This window comes from Sceloporus occidentalis, unplaced genomic scaffold, assembly GCF_023333645.1.
Source record: "Sceloporus occidentalis isolate IW3139 unplaced genomic scaffold, rSceOcc1.0.p SCAF_5, whole genome shotgun sequence".
Lineage (NCBI taxonomy): Eukaryota > Metazoa > Chordata > Lepidosauria > Squamata > Phrynosomatidae > Sceloporus > Sceloporus occidentalis.
In genome coordinates, this window is record NW_028316985.1 from 34554392 (window position 1) to 34568198 (window position 13807).

The window sequence follows — 13807 nt, forward strand, 5'->3', positions numbered from 1 at the left end:
CAAGCCCCTTTAAAACTTTTCCCCCCGCTCTGCCCAAGAACAATGGTGGTCTCCTGCCAGCTGGTGATCAGCTGGTGTTGGCATCCTTGTCCGCTTGCACTTTGCCAGTGTCACCAGCATCATAGATGCCTCCTCTCCTTTGGTCCCCGCACTCCTGCTGAATCTGCAATGCACAGCTACAGCTGTCTCCGCTGCCACCGCTGTCCCCCTGCCATCCCCCCTCACCTCCCTTGTATATATGTAAATATTTACAGTTTTAGCATTTTTTATTGTTAGGTGAAAATGGCACAGGAATGTGTGTAGGGGTTCACTTTAAAGTCCAAACTTTCCAAGCAGCGCATGCGTACATGTTGCTCTAGGGTTAGGGTTAGGGTTAGGAGTCTTAAAATGCGCTGCAGCTGTGCTGCAGCTTCCACACCTGCATGGCAGCTGATGCTGCAATTAAAGCCTGACTGCAAACTGCGCATGTTCCAGGACCCCGACTCATTATGCGACGCAGCAGACACGGAGCTTTTAAATGGGCAACTTAAATTAGCGGCGTAGCAATTCTGGCGTACTGGTGCAGCAGCTTACAGACGGAGCTGCGCAGCTGCGCATCAAACGGAAAAGAAGTGGAGAAAAGCAGCACCTTTTTAATGCTGCTTCTTCCCGCTTGGGGCGTGCGGGGGGCGTGTTCATGGCGGCATTCAGGTAAGGCCCGTCTGAAGGCTCTACCTTCATGACGTCATGAATACACCCCTTTTTGCCCATCTGTATCCCGCCTATGTTTCCTTGGAATCCAGCATATCTCCTTCCTTTGTGAAGCCACAGGCTCCTATGTAGGTAAAGAACACTGAATTTCTCAAGAGGTCTTCATGTTTTGCTTCAGGAAAACTTTAGGTGGTGTAGAGGCAAAGCATGCCAATCAGTGCCAATATTAGAAAAATTGCAAATGGACATTAAATTTCCTTGGTGTAAAGTAGGGAGCAGGAAATCGAATTCAGTATCTCTCACTTCCAATGAGTTAATAAGCTCAAACAAAATCAAGTTTCAAATAACCCTCCTTTTATTAAATACTGAGTCAGTTTTGTGAAGATACCTCAGTTAACACCACAACACTTTCACCTTTCATATAAACCAAAGTAGTGTACAAAAGCAATAAGGGAAGGGGAGAAAGCCACCTTTCAGATTTCAAATTCATCTAGACATTTTACTAGTACCTTCTATTGGATTGAATAAATCTACTGAATTAAATAAGTCAGACAGCAAAAAACATTAAAGTTATCATGCATAGCAGCTCTTTAAATCCATCCCGGCCTTTTAAAAAAGCCATGGATGGGTGGCTATTTCCCCGCTAAATAATAAAACAAATATTTGAGGAAACAGGACACTGAAATGAGTATAACCACAGACTGTCTATAGGAGGTTTCCCCTTGGTTTTTGATCTGACCTACACTAATCATTCTTTTGAGAAAATATATTTGTACTGTGAGGCAGGAAGCCTTCCGTATCTCTGTCAGTGTGCAAATATGGTGTCATCTATGAAAAAGCATTTATCCAATTATGTGCATTCTCCCTGCAGTCCTCAATGCCAAAAACAAATTTCAGGAGAGCAGCTCTGACGTATGTGGGAAATAACTTTAGATCTCCATACAACAGAAACTCTAAATTTGACCAGAAAACATGGAGGAACAGGCAATTAAAATCTAATCTTAACTGCTGATGTCAAATTTTGGACAGAAAAAATGCTATCATTGAACCAAAGAGTTATAGAAAACACAACTGGTTTCATATGCCAAGAAGGGAGAAAGATGGTCCAACTTTGATCAGTTTTGATAGCACGTAATGCCATGGTAAAAATGAAATTCAGGAACCAGAGAGCTGCTGTGTAGTGACATACAGAGAAAGAGCAGTCACTACAAGTCCACAGACTATGGCAGCTGAAAAGGCATTTCAGCCAGTGGAAACTTCAAATTCTTTCACTTGATATCCTGATATGAAGATAAGAGGGAAGCCACACTGCAGCGGAATCCATTCCTTGAGAATATTCCAAACCATCACTGTAGACACACAATGGTGCTCCCACAGAGTCTTGCAAAGCATCATGGATTCTGGAGCCATTGTACCAAGCGTTCAAACTGATTCCAGTGTTGATAAATATAGAGCTGAGTGTCCCACAGCAGGTTCACCAAGATTGCATCGCTTACTTCATCCAGCATTACATCCATTTCCAAGGGAGGGTTGAACCTGCAGATAACAAGGAAGTGTTAATAGGAACGACAGAGGCAATACTGTCTGTGCACAGCAACTCTGGATAAGATGGCAGGCCAAAAACAACATCCAAGAGAAAGAGAGTGGAAAAAAGGAATGAGGAGAAAACCAAATACTGCATGGCTGCATCTGCACTTCTAAAATAATTCAGTTTGACACCACTCTAACTGCCATGGCTCAATGTCATGGAATTCTGGGAACTGTTGTTTTGTGAGACATTCAGCTTTCACTATCAGAGAACTATAGTGCCACTCCAAATCCCAGGATTCCACAGCACTGAGCCATGGCAGTCAAACTGGATTATTTCTGCAGCACGGATGCAGCCTGAGACATGCCTCAATTCAACAGATAAAAGAAAGCAGACTGTATTCTAAACCTCCCCAACAACTGGATTTAATGAAGTATTCGGGGACTCTGGCAGACAAGCTCTGCGCCCAAACAGACAGGTCAAAATAAAGCTGCTTCAGGGTCACTTTGGATGTATGCTGTTTAAATGATGCATGTGTCCCAAGAGGCTGGAAGCCGTGCCAAAGCAGCTTTGGTGCAGCTTCTGGCCTCTTAAGATGCATGTGTCATTTAAACAGCATACCTCCAAAGTGACCCGAAGTAGCTTTATTTTGGCCTGTCTGTTCGGGTCCTCTGACACTTTACTCGTTCCAGCATTTCTCCTGATGCAGCCACAACCTGGGCCTTCAGCTTCCCATCCTTTTGCTCTGTCACTAACAGTCAGAAGGAAAAATCACAGTCTGTCACCTTACACACACACACACTGATTCAGCAAATTTATCAGTGACAGAAGGGCCAATGGGCTTTCTCTTTACTGCATAAATCTTCCAAACCTGCTTTGTTTTTTTCATTCTGTGTAATTCTTCACAGTAAGGAATCCTGCCTTACTCAAACCTCTGTCTCTGTGTTGTCCCGTCCCACAGTCCTGTCTGCTTACTGAACCTTCTTCACCCACCTGTGCAAGCTTACTTTTCACTACACACTGCAATCCAGGACCAATTACATCATATTCTGCCAGCACAAAAGGATTGAGAGAGCAAGATTCCTCACCTTATCAAGAATTAAGAACCCTTGGCCCTCTAGAGGTCTTAAACAGCAGCTCCCATAATCCCTGACCACTGATCATGCTTACTGGAGTTTCTGGGAGATGAAGCCCAAAAGCATCTGAGGGCCAAAAGTTCCTCACTTTTATATTAAGTACTTGGGAACAAGAAACTATTCCAGATACTATTAACACGCTTTCGTGTTTGTTGCTGATGTGTGCCTTCAGGTTGTTTCTGACTTATCATAACCCAAAAGTGAAACTATCAGGGGATTTCTTAGCAAGTTTCTTCAGAGCGAGTTTGCCATTGCTATCTTCTGAGGCTGAGAAACTGTGACTTGCCCAAGGTCACCCAGTGGGTTTCCATGGCCAAGCAGAGATTCGAACCCTGATCTCCAGGGTTGTAGTCCACTGCTCAAAACCACTATACCATGCTGACTCGTTATTTACCCTATACACACAATCAAAAAAATACTGTATTCCTCAAAAACAGAAATATGTTTCCCTTCAATACTGGCTACTTATTAGATTAACAGAACCAGGGGGGCTAACATATCTGGTTTAGTAAAAGCAACAAATAGTCTTGGAAACAGAAAATGGAGAATCTCCATTCTCTCTACAAAAACAAGACCAGGAGTGGATTGTGGCACAGACCATGTACTGCTAATATCAAAAATTACAGTAGAGGTAAAGAACACTAAAGCAATAATCGTGCTAACATACAACCTGAGCAACATCTCTATAGAATTTGAAGATAATGTAAAATAAAATAAAATAGATTTGCCTATGTAATGACTGGACCTCCAGTCATTTGAAGACTTGTGTCAGGCAATAAAGAGTTAAGCTAGGAGGGAGGTACATGCAAATGAGAAATTACATCACAGCTGATGGAAGGCCCACTTGGCCAATCACTGAACAGGAGCAAGAGTTTCTTCCAGAAGCTTCCAACAGAGGGATATAAAAGGCCATTGAGCTCAATTGGAGGAGCTTCTCTAGCGGAGAGTATGAAGTGAGAGTATCTCACTTGATGTGGGTCTTGTTTGCTGGGAAAAACTGCAGTGTTGAGCCTGTGTTAAGAAAGCATACTTCAGGAAGGTAGTTTGTGCTAGGCCAAGGCTAGTAACTACATCTCAAACCCATCTGGGCTGGAAGATTCCATCTCTGTATCACTATTTAGGAATGTGTCAGTTAGAACGGTTAGGCCTTATTAATTCTGTTTCTGTTGTCTTGCTTGAAATGAATATCTGATAACTATATGTATTGTACCTGCAAGGTCAAAAGACCTTGTATGATTTATATTATTTTTGTTAATAGAATAAATATTTTTCTTTAAAAGTTATCTACTTCTTTAAACGTGCCTTAGTTTGGTTATCCCTTGCTTAGCTTTGAAAGGGAAGGGAACTATAAATCCTTAACAAGTCCCAGTGTGTGTTAAGGAAAGGTTATTATAAATTCACGGGGTGGTGGCAGCGTGATTTGAAGTTCTCCAAGAGTCTCATTCAATGTCACAGGGAGTGTGAACCAAGAACAGAAGATTCGGGGGGAAATAAAGGATCTGCTGGGACTAAGTGCCAAGACAGGGCCGCTGTTTGGGTTACTTGGACCACAGGGATCATCACAGCCTAAATGGCCAGTAGCCAGAAAAAGCTGGAATAAAGCCAGGGAAATTGTGTGGGAAGAATGCAACAAGACACTATCTGAAGTCAAAATGTAAGAAAAGCCTCACTGCAATCCTCCCTCCATTCTCCTTGTTTTGGAAACAGCGTCCATTGCTTATGCGCAAGGGATGAATGGAGGGGGAAATAATGGGGCATGTACTCAAGGAACGGTCCTTCACACTCCCGCAGCCACACACCTATATTCAAGTTAATGGGGCTTGAATATATGCGAAATTCCATTTTTGGGGGAGGGGGGTCCAGAACGGATCCCCTGTGAAAACAGGGGGTCGACCATATTCAAGTAATTAAGGACAGGCAAAAACCAAAAATAAAAGGTAACAGGAACAGTGTCAGAACTCTGAATACAAATGTTCAGTGATTTGTGTGGAGGAGGCACATAAAGAACTACTATAATAATCAATGAAGAGAAATAGAGAATGACACCAAAAAAGGAAGCACAAGAGACCTCTTCCACAAGATCCGAGAAATCAAAAGGAAATTAAAACCAAAAGTGGGGATGCTATACGACTAGCAGGGGAATACATTACATGACCACGTAAAACTAAAAAGATAATGGAAACAATACACTGAAGAACTATATCAAAGAGATGAAAGGATTATAGATTCATTCAAGGGAGAACCATTTGAAGATGAAACCATAATTTTAGAAAGGAAGTTGCACTCAGAACACCTGGGAGAAATAAATCACCAAGAACAGACAGCATACCAATATAACTGCTTCCTGCTACTAAAGAAATAAACACTTAATATAACAATCCACAAAAAAGGGGATACCAGAAATTGCAGTAATCACAGGACCACTGCATTAATCTCCCATGCAACCAAAGCAAAACACAAAATTCTGCAACGAAGACTTTTACCATACATGGTGTGAGAAATGACAGAAGTCCGGCCTGGATTCTGGAAAGGAAGAGGCACTAGGGATCATATTGCAAACATAATGGCAAACACCAAAGAATTTCAGAAGGAAATTAGTCTGTGCTTTATACATCATAGCAAAGCCTTTGATTGTGTAGAACATGAAAAACTATGTATTGCTCTTAAAGAAATGGGTCTCAAAACATTTTATTGTCCTGATAAATTACCCATAATTAGGACAGAATACTGAGAAACAGAAGTTTCCAAGTGGCAACAGGATCAGGCAAGGCTCGATTTTATCCCCCTGTCTGTTTAACTTGTATGCTGAACCTATAATATGTAAAGCAGGATTAGATTTGGAGGAAGGAGACATGAAAATTGGAAGAAGGAACATCAACAATTTAAGATATGCAGATGATACCATACTACTAGCAGAAAATAGCAAAGATTTGTAACAATTTGTGAAGAAAGGCAAGGGGAAAATACAAAGGCAGGTTTACAGCTGAACAGTCAGAAAGCAAAAATAATGAACACAGATTATTTATATAACTTTAAAGCAGACAATTAAGATAATTCAAGATTTTCCATATCTTGGCTCAGTCATTAATCAGAATGGAAACTACAGTCAAAAACAGAGAAGACGAAGACTTGAAAGGGTACTACGAAGGAACTAGACAAGATCCTCAAATGTAAAGCTATATCATTACAAACTAAAATTAGGATTGTCCATGTCATCATATTTCCAGTTTCTATATATGGTTGTGAAAAAAGCTGAGGAAGAAAATGAACTCATCTGAAATGTGACACTGAAGAAGACTTCTGCAGATACTAAAGACTACTCAAAAGACAAATAAATGGGTATTAGAGCAAATCCATCCTGAATTCTCCTATAGAAGCCAAGATGACTAAACTGAGGCTGTTGTACTTAGGCCATATCATGAGAAGACATGACTCACTGGAAGAGACTTTAACGCTTGTTGAAGTTGAAGGCAGTAGAAAAAGAGGATGACCACATTCTAAATTAATGGATTCAATCAAGGAAGCCAAGGCCTGAGTCTGCAAGACCTGAGCAAAACTATTGGATGATAAAGTAAGTTGGAGATCTCTTGTTCATAGGGTCATTCTCACTCACAGGGTCCCTGTAAGCCAGTGGTTCCCAACCTGTGGGTCGGGACCCCTTTGGGGGTTGAATGATCTTTTCACGGGGGTTGCCTAAGACCATTGGAAAACACCTATTTAATTACAGTTATGAAGTAGCAATGAAAATAATTTCATGGGTTTGAGTCACCACAACATGAGGAACTGTATTAAAGGGTCACAGCACTAGGAAGGTTGGGAACCACTGCTGTAAGCCAAAGTAGACTTCATGGCCATTAACAACAACAAATTATTGCTCCAAGTACCAGATATTAAATTGTTCAAGCTCTGTTCCACATAAAATATCATTTCGGACAAGTCACATACCTGACATAGTTGGCATCTATCATATCACACCAAGCTCTTGCACGGTCAACACATGGACCATCTGGATCAGTGCACTGCAATGAAACATCAAAATAATTATAAAATTGGAATCATCATTCTTCACATCAGACTCTCAGCACCAGAAGGCATGACAGCAAAATCAAGCAGGTTTTGCACAAATATGGCTTGGAAAGACAAAGCTTCTAAGAATTTTCTAGCTTAAAAGCAAAACATTTGACAGTGTACAATTTCTTCATTTTGGATTACCTAATCACAGAGTTTTTGAATTAAAAAGCATTCGGGAATGGTTTATCATTGCTTTCTTCTGTATGGTATAAACAAGCGTTAGTTAAGTGCACTGATGGTACTTCTGAAAAATCCTCCACTAGTGTCAACTCCCGCTGCTGCTGCTGCTGCCCAGTAGCTGTCAGGCACATTTTGTCTGGCTCATCTGTGTGATTTGGGACACCCTATCAATAGCAATGCTACTTTCAGCATAGCCTGTTACTTCATGGAGGCACACAGTCCCACCACCACCACCATGGGAAGGTAGTGTCGAAAATCAGGAGAAAGCTAAGACTTGGAAAATATTATGGAACTAGGTAAGAATCTCAAGTGCAAAGATGCATCATTAGATTCCAAAGTCAGAATTATCTGAGATATAATAGTTTCAGTTTCTTTATTGTATGGTTGTAAAAGCTGGACCATGAAGAAAGCTGACAGGAAGACAATTGACTCATTTGAAATGTGGTGCTGGAGGAGGGTTCTATGGGTACCATGGACTGCCAAAAAGACAAATAAATGGGTATTGAGCAAATCAATCCTGAATTCTCACTAAACACCAAAATGACTAAACTGAGGCTATCATACTTGGATGTATCAAGAGACAATACGACTCAACAGAAAAGATGATAATGCTTGATGAAGTGGAAGGCAATAGGAAGACCACACTGGAGATGAATTGTCTCAATACAGGACGCCACAGCCCTGGTTTGCACATCCTGAGCCAGGTGGCAGAATGAGGTTCTTGGAGGCCTCTCACTCATAGGGTTGTCATAGTAGAAGTCAATATGAGCGCAAAATAAGGAGTGATGGTCTTTTTGGTTTGTAAGAACTATAATTGTTTTTTCAGAGAAATTATTACATTTCATTCATATGAAAATCATTGACATAGCAACTGGCTAATCCAATCATTAAAAAATACATCAATGCCAGTTAAGGATTAGTCATTTCAATGGAGCTTTTTCCTTAACAGTTGACAATAAAAGTACCGTAGGTTTAAACAACCATGCAGTAGGCTCCGAAATGGGCATTTACCATGTGCCCCCAACACTGGGGGCAGGGGAAGGAAATGGGACGGTAACCATTTGTAGCATGAGGCCAGAAGTGCCAACCCTTCACATTCCTAGATTTTAAAGCAGCTACTAATAGGTTTAGACCAGAAGCTATATTAAGATTTTTGAAGTGTAAATACTGTATAATATGTAAGAATTGGAAGTTTTCATTATCAGGAAGGAAGGAGGGAAATTAATTATGAAGCTAGTCAATCACATATACCCACCATACACTAGGACTTTCCAGAGAGTAGTATAAAACTTTTATGAATATGTCATTAGATACTGTAAAAACAACAATCAAGGTGCCTAGACAGAAGCAGATCTCTCTTTCTCTCTATTTATTGATTGGAAGAAAGAAAAAGTGTGTTAATACAAATAGAGAAAGACCCAGAAAGACTAGAACACAACACTTAAGTCAACACTTATATAAATCCCACTGATTCAACAAGTCTTCTCTAGCTGGGACCAGGTTCTGAATTTAGGTCTAAAACAATAATTCTTGCTACAATTCTGAGCCAAGTTATATCATGTTAGACGGGTTCCTATTAAAAAATTTCACCTGCCAAAGGAAGATTACTTCATTTCTTTGGAGGAACTACATCTGTTCTAATAGCCTCCTTACAAATGAAGTTAACATAAAAGCACTCCATTAATTGAAAGTGGCCATGTAAATCCACTGAGGGATGTTAGACAAGTCACAGTCTTTCAGCCTCAGAGGATGGCAATGGGAACCCTCCTATGAAGAAACTTGCCAAGAAAACCCCATGATAACTTCATCTTAGGATCATCGTATGTCAGAAACAACTTGAAGGCACACAACAACAACAACTCTTCACCCCACTTTAAGACACCATAGTAAACCTTTAAAAGCCATACGGCAAGAAGTGACATCAGCTGGAACAGATGGATACTGTGTTATCCTGATTAAATATTTAAAGAACTGGTTCAGGGCTGTGAAAATATTTTTAGGGAGAAAAAGAGATGGCTTAGCTGGGCAATGCTTGCCTCTTCCTAAGACTCAAGACAGAAATTACACATAAAGCGCAGAGAATCAGTTGCGTAACAACCACACACACACATCTAAACACACACACAGACTCATGAGGTTACCCAGTGAAACTATATACTGTAGTTGCAAATTCAAGACAGACAAAAGGAAGGATTTCTTCACACGTTGCATAACCTGTGGAATTCACCGTGACAAAATGATGGCCACCAACTTGAATTTGTTCAAAAGGGGAATAGATAAGTCCATGGAGGATGAGGTGTACTAGTCATTGTGGATATATATTACCTGCAGTATCAGAGGTGGTATTTTATTATTAAAATATATCCATCCTGCTCTCTATTATGAGATCTCAGGGCAGCATACAATTAAATCAATATAAACAACTTAAAACAATCCCAGATAAAAAGTGAGTAACTGAAACAGGAGAAAAGCATACTAAATCAGGTTAACCAGGTTAAAACATCAGAAAAGGCTAAAACAATTAAAACCCTGTACATGTACACCTTAAAACAGGGGTAGGCAGCTCCTTCACATCCACTGAAAGTGTGAATTATTAATATTTGCTAACTCTTCTATTAAAATAATTTTATCCCCACCAAATGGCAAAGCCCTCAACAAGTATCTGATGTGTCCATGTCTCTGGCCCATCCCTCCCTCCATCTGATACTTACACAATCCACCACTAGTTTGCCCAGTTCTTTAGCCCCATAGACAGTCTTGGCCAGTTCCCAAGGGTTGGATGGGCGAAAGACATCCACAGAGCTTACAGGCACTTGCGGAGCCTTGCCAGTCCCAAGAGAGACCACCACTCCCAACTTCTTCACCTTGTGGCCCTGACCCTGGATGGATAAAGAATAATGTGTAAATCAGAAGTAATGAATCTTCCACTTATACCTTGAAAAAGAAAAAGAAAATACTATATTTATCCTGTTTTGTAGAGAATATGACAGGGTAAACTACAACATCTTTCCAGTTCTGCACTACCATATCTAACATGCAATGTTTTAATCCTACACTAGAGCCATAAAATCACTCTAGAAGGTTCTGCAGGGTTCTAATTATACTGAACAACATGAAATGTATGTGTTTAAGTAAGGAAACTGGCAGTATATTCCAAATGGTCAGGGTGAAAGTGATTATTTCAACAAATATGCCTGCAGATTGTCTTCATACATTTCGGATTAAGTGCTTGTTATAATCATTGATTTCTCTCATGCCATCCAAGGTTGGATTGTTGGCCAGCAACCCTCCATCCAGAAACCGTCCAAAGGGTCGAAAATATGTAGGTGCAGCTCCACTGGAACGGGCAGCCTGCCACACCAGCTGCTCTGTGATGAAAAAACAAAAGAGTTGTATTGTTTTCACTATACTGAGCAATGTATACCCAGTCAATGGTCAGTACACTGACAAGTAGTCTGATACTATTTAAACTACAGTATGTAAGAGGAATACTTTTGGTCATCTAGATATTTTGCATTTCAGTTTCCAGGAGCCAAAGCCAGCATGGACAATGGCAAGGGATTGTGGGAGTTACAGTTCAAAATGTTGCAAGGGCTACAACAAGGTTGAGGACTGTATGGCCCTCTAGGTGTTGTGTAACTGTAACTCTCAGTAGTCATCACATTAGCTTAGCTGCCTATGGCTACTGGAGTTTAAACTTCAACGTCAGGAGGACCACACAGTTTTAGGAATTCAAAAAGCTTCATATATATGCCCTCAGTAATCTACACAACAAGAGTAATTCTGTAAAATAAATTAGTGTTATTATCGCCATATTACTGGGCAATGAGGATGAAAGACAATGGTTTGCCTTATCAACAGTAATGCTCTTTGTGCCAAACTGGTAAACAATCAGCAAGGCAATAATCTCACAGCTAATTTAGCAATCTGGTCCAGCAAATACTAAAACCCAACCAGAAAGACTCCAGAAAATGTTGACAATTATAACCTAGCAAGACTTTTAAAGGACTCAGAAACTCCTCAACTTCAGAAGCAGTGATTAAATGTATGAAACAGACTGTGTTCCAGAAATAACATAACAGATGAGTAGAGTATCAGATAAACTAATGATAGAATTCAGTTGGCAACGGCACATGCTCATGGAGACAGTGGGCAAAAAGATGAAGAACTGTGATTTTTAGTCTCACAAAAAAGTGTGAAAAAACTAATTGTGTCCATCTGTATCACAAATACTTTTTCCATAAAAAGTAAAATAAAGGTAAGGATTATGGTAGATGAAAGACAAATAATTGGATTAAAAAAACATACAAGGCTAGATCCATCCATAGATTTAGCTAAGACATCAGAGAACAAGGTCATATTTATCACTGCACTTGAACTGCTAGTTGTCCAAAGGGTTAAATGCAGTGATATATATGTTCTTGTCCAACGATAGGGAAAAAAGAAGATGGAGCACTAATTTCTTGGTTTTTTGTATATTTCTACTGTAGTATTGAGTAATGCTGGCCAGTGTCTTATGATATGGTCTTGGAGGTGCTATCTATCTATTTCCCCACAAAGAATTAATTAATAAACACTGCTGCATACACAGTTGGTACAATTGCCTGAAGCATGAAAACTAGGGAGAGTGGCATGTTCCAACCTCCAACCCAAAATGCAAAATATATTTATAACTATGTAATCATAGGTGTATGCACAGTACAGCATTGTAGAGCTTGGACACACACCTATAAGACATGGAAGGAACCTGAACCATCCTTTCAGTATGGGCTTTCTTTCTGGCAAGCAACTTGGGGCCCTAAATTCCTGTGTTGCTCAACATTTACCTTCTGGCTTGGTCATTGGTTGAAATGAGCTTGTCACCTTGGTAGGAGATTTGCTTCTCCCTTCTGGCATATTATAATTCCGGAATAAGTGGAGCTCAGCAGGCTGCCGGTCACATAAAGTTGCTGTCAACATGAGCCTATTAGAAACCAAGAAAGAGAAAACTTCAATTTTATTTTAGGTAAGGGCCACAGCTGTTAACACACGTCCTTCATATACGGAACATGCCACATTCCATCTCTAGCATTTCCAGTTTATTCTTTATTTAATCAATTTAATCAATCTATTAGTAATTATTGCATCCTCACAACAACTCTGCATGGAAGGATAGAATGGGGGAGTAACTGTTGGTAAAGGCCTTTACTGGAGACTGGCTTGACAAACAATCAGATCAACAGTCTGTGACCAGGCAGCTTCATATTATAATGTTTACATTCTCTTTTCTTTCCATAAAACACAAGGTGACACATACAGCATTCCCAAGTAATCTCTCTTCTAGATATTGACTAGATTTCAAACCTACTTTGGTTCATCAAGATGACTATTTATGTTCTTTCAGATCAGGCCTTGGACCTGTGTTGATAGATATATTCATTATATCCCCACCCCCATCTCAATTTTGTCTACAACAGAATTACATTAACTTGCCATGAAGAATACTAAATCAGAGGGAAAAGAGATCAGGAAGTAAACATGACTTTAGCTTTAACTTACTTAGGATTCTTGACATCAGTCATTTTTGTATGTTCTCCAAACTCCTTCTTAAGGAAATTCTCAAGAGGCACTGACTCATAAGGCCGCGACCCACGAAACACCTCATCCTTCATTTGGAAGTACAAGCAACGCATGTGATCCATGGGTTTCCCTGAGATGCAGAAGGACATTAGCAGTACTCAGGTGGGCACTTTTGCATCCTACTTGAGTGATCACCCTTGGATACTTATCTACAACGATTTGGCCTTTTTAGTGATTGGTAATAATATTGCTGTTGTTTTACTGACTGTATTTTTAGATAATATTGTATTTTGTATTGTATTGTGGTTTTTATTCTTTGCTGTAATCCCACCTCGATCTGCAGGGAGAGGCAGGAAATACAAATAAAATTTATGATCATAATTATTATTTTCCCCACTCCATCCCCTGTAGCACTTGAAGGAACATCCGGAGGCAGCAGACAACCTAGAAGACGACTCACAATGCAAACATGGAAACCCATGTTTTATGTAATGTATGAGGCAGCTGAAAAGGTGACTGAAGAGAAGGAATCAGATTTTTGGAAAGGATGTACAAAAAAACAGATGGCTCAAAATCATGAGAGGAAGTAAATGAAATCTGTTACAGAGAAAACAAATGGAATGGGTACCTGTGGAAATCTGAA

At 40.1% G+C, this 13807-nt stretch overlaps 1 protein-coding gene across 6 annotated transcripts in view; it reads right to left on the bottom strand.

The window, feature by feature from the left end:
• Nucleotides 1-741: 741 nt before the first annotated feature.
• The window catches only part of PLA2G6 (phospholipase A2 group VI), a 29758-nt gene continuing 16692 nt past the window's right edge, over nucleotides 742-13807 (bottom strand). For all 6 annotated transcript variants that reach the window (XM_089528155.1, XM_089528153.1, XM_089528156.1 and 3 more), the window contains 6 exons: nucleotides 13144-13294; nucleotides 12432-12568; nucleotides 10819-10973; nucleotides 10317-10484; nucleotides 7300-7373; nucleotides 742-2226 (listed from right to left, as the gene is read on the bottom strand). In XM_089528155.1, coding sequence (XP_089384281.1) covers nucleotides 2082-2226; nucleotides 7300-7373; nucleotides 10317-10484; nucleotides 10819-10973; nucleotides 12432-12568; nucleotides 13144-13294 — 830 coding nt within the window. In that variant the 3' untranslated portion in view covers nucleotides 742-2081. The remainder of the gene's footprint in view (nucleotides 2227-7299; nucleotides 7374-10316; nucleotides 10485-10818; nucleotides 10974-12431; nucleotides 12569-13143; nucleotides 13295-13807) is intronic.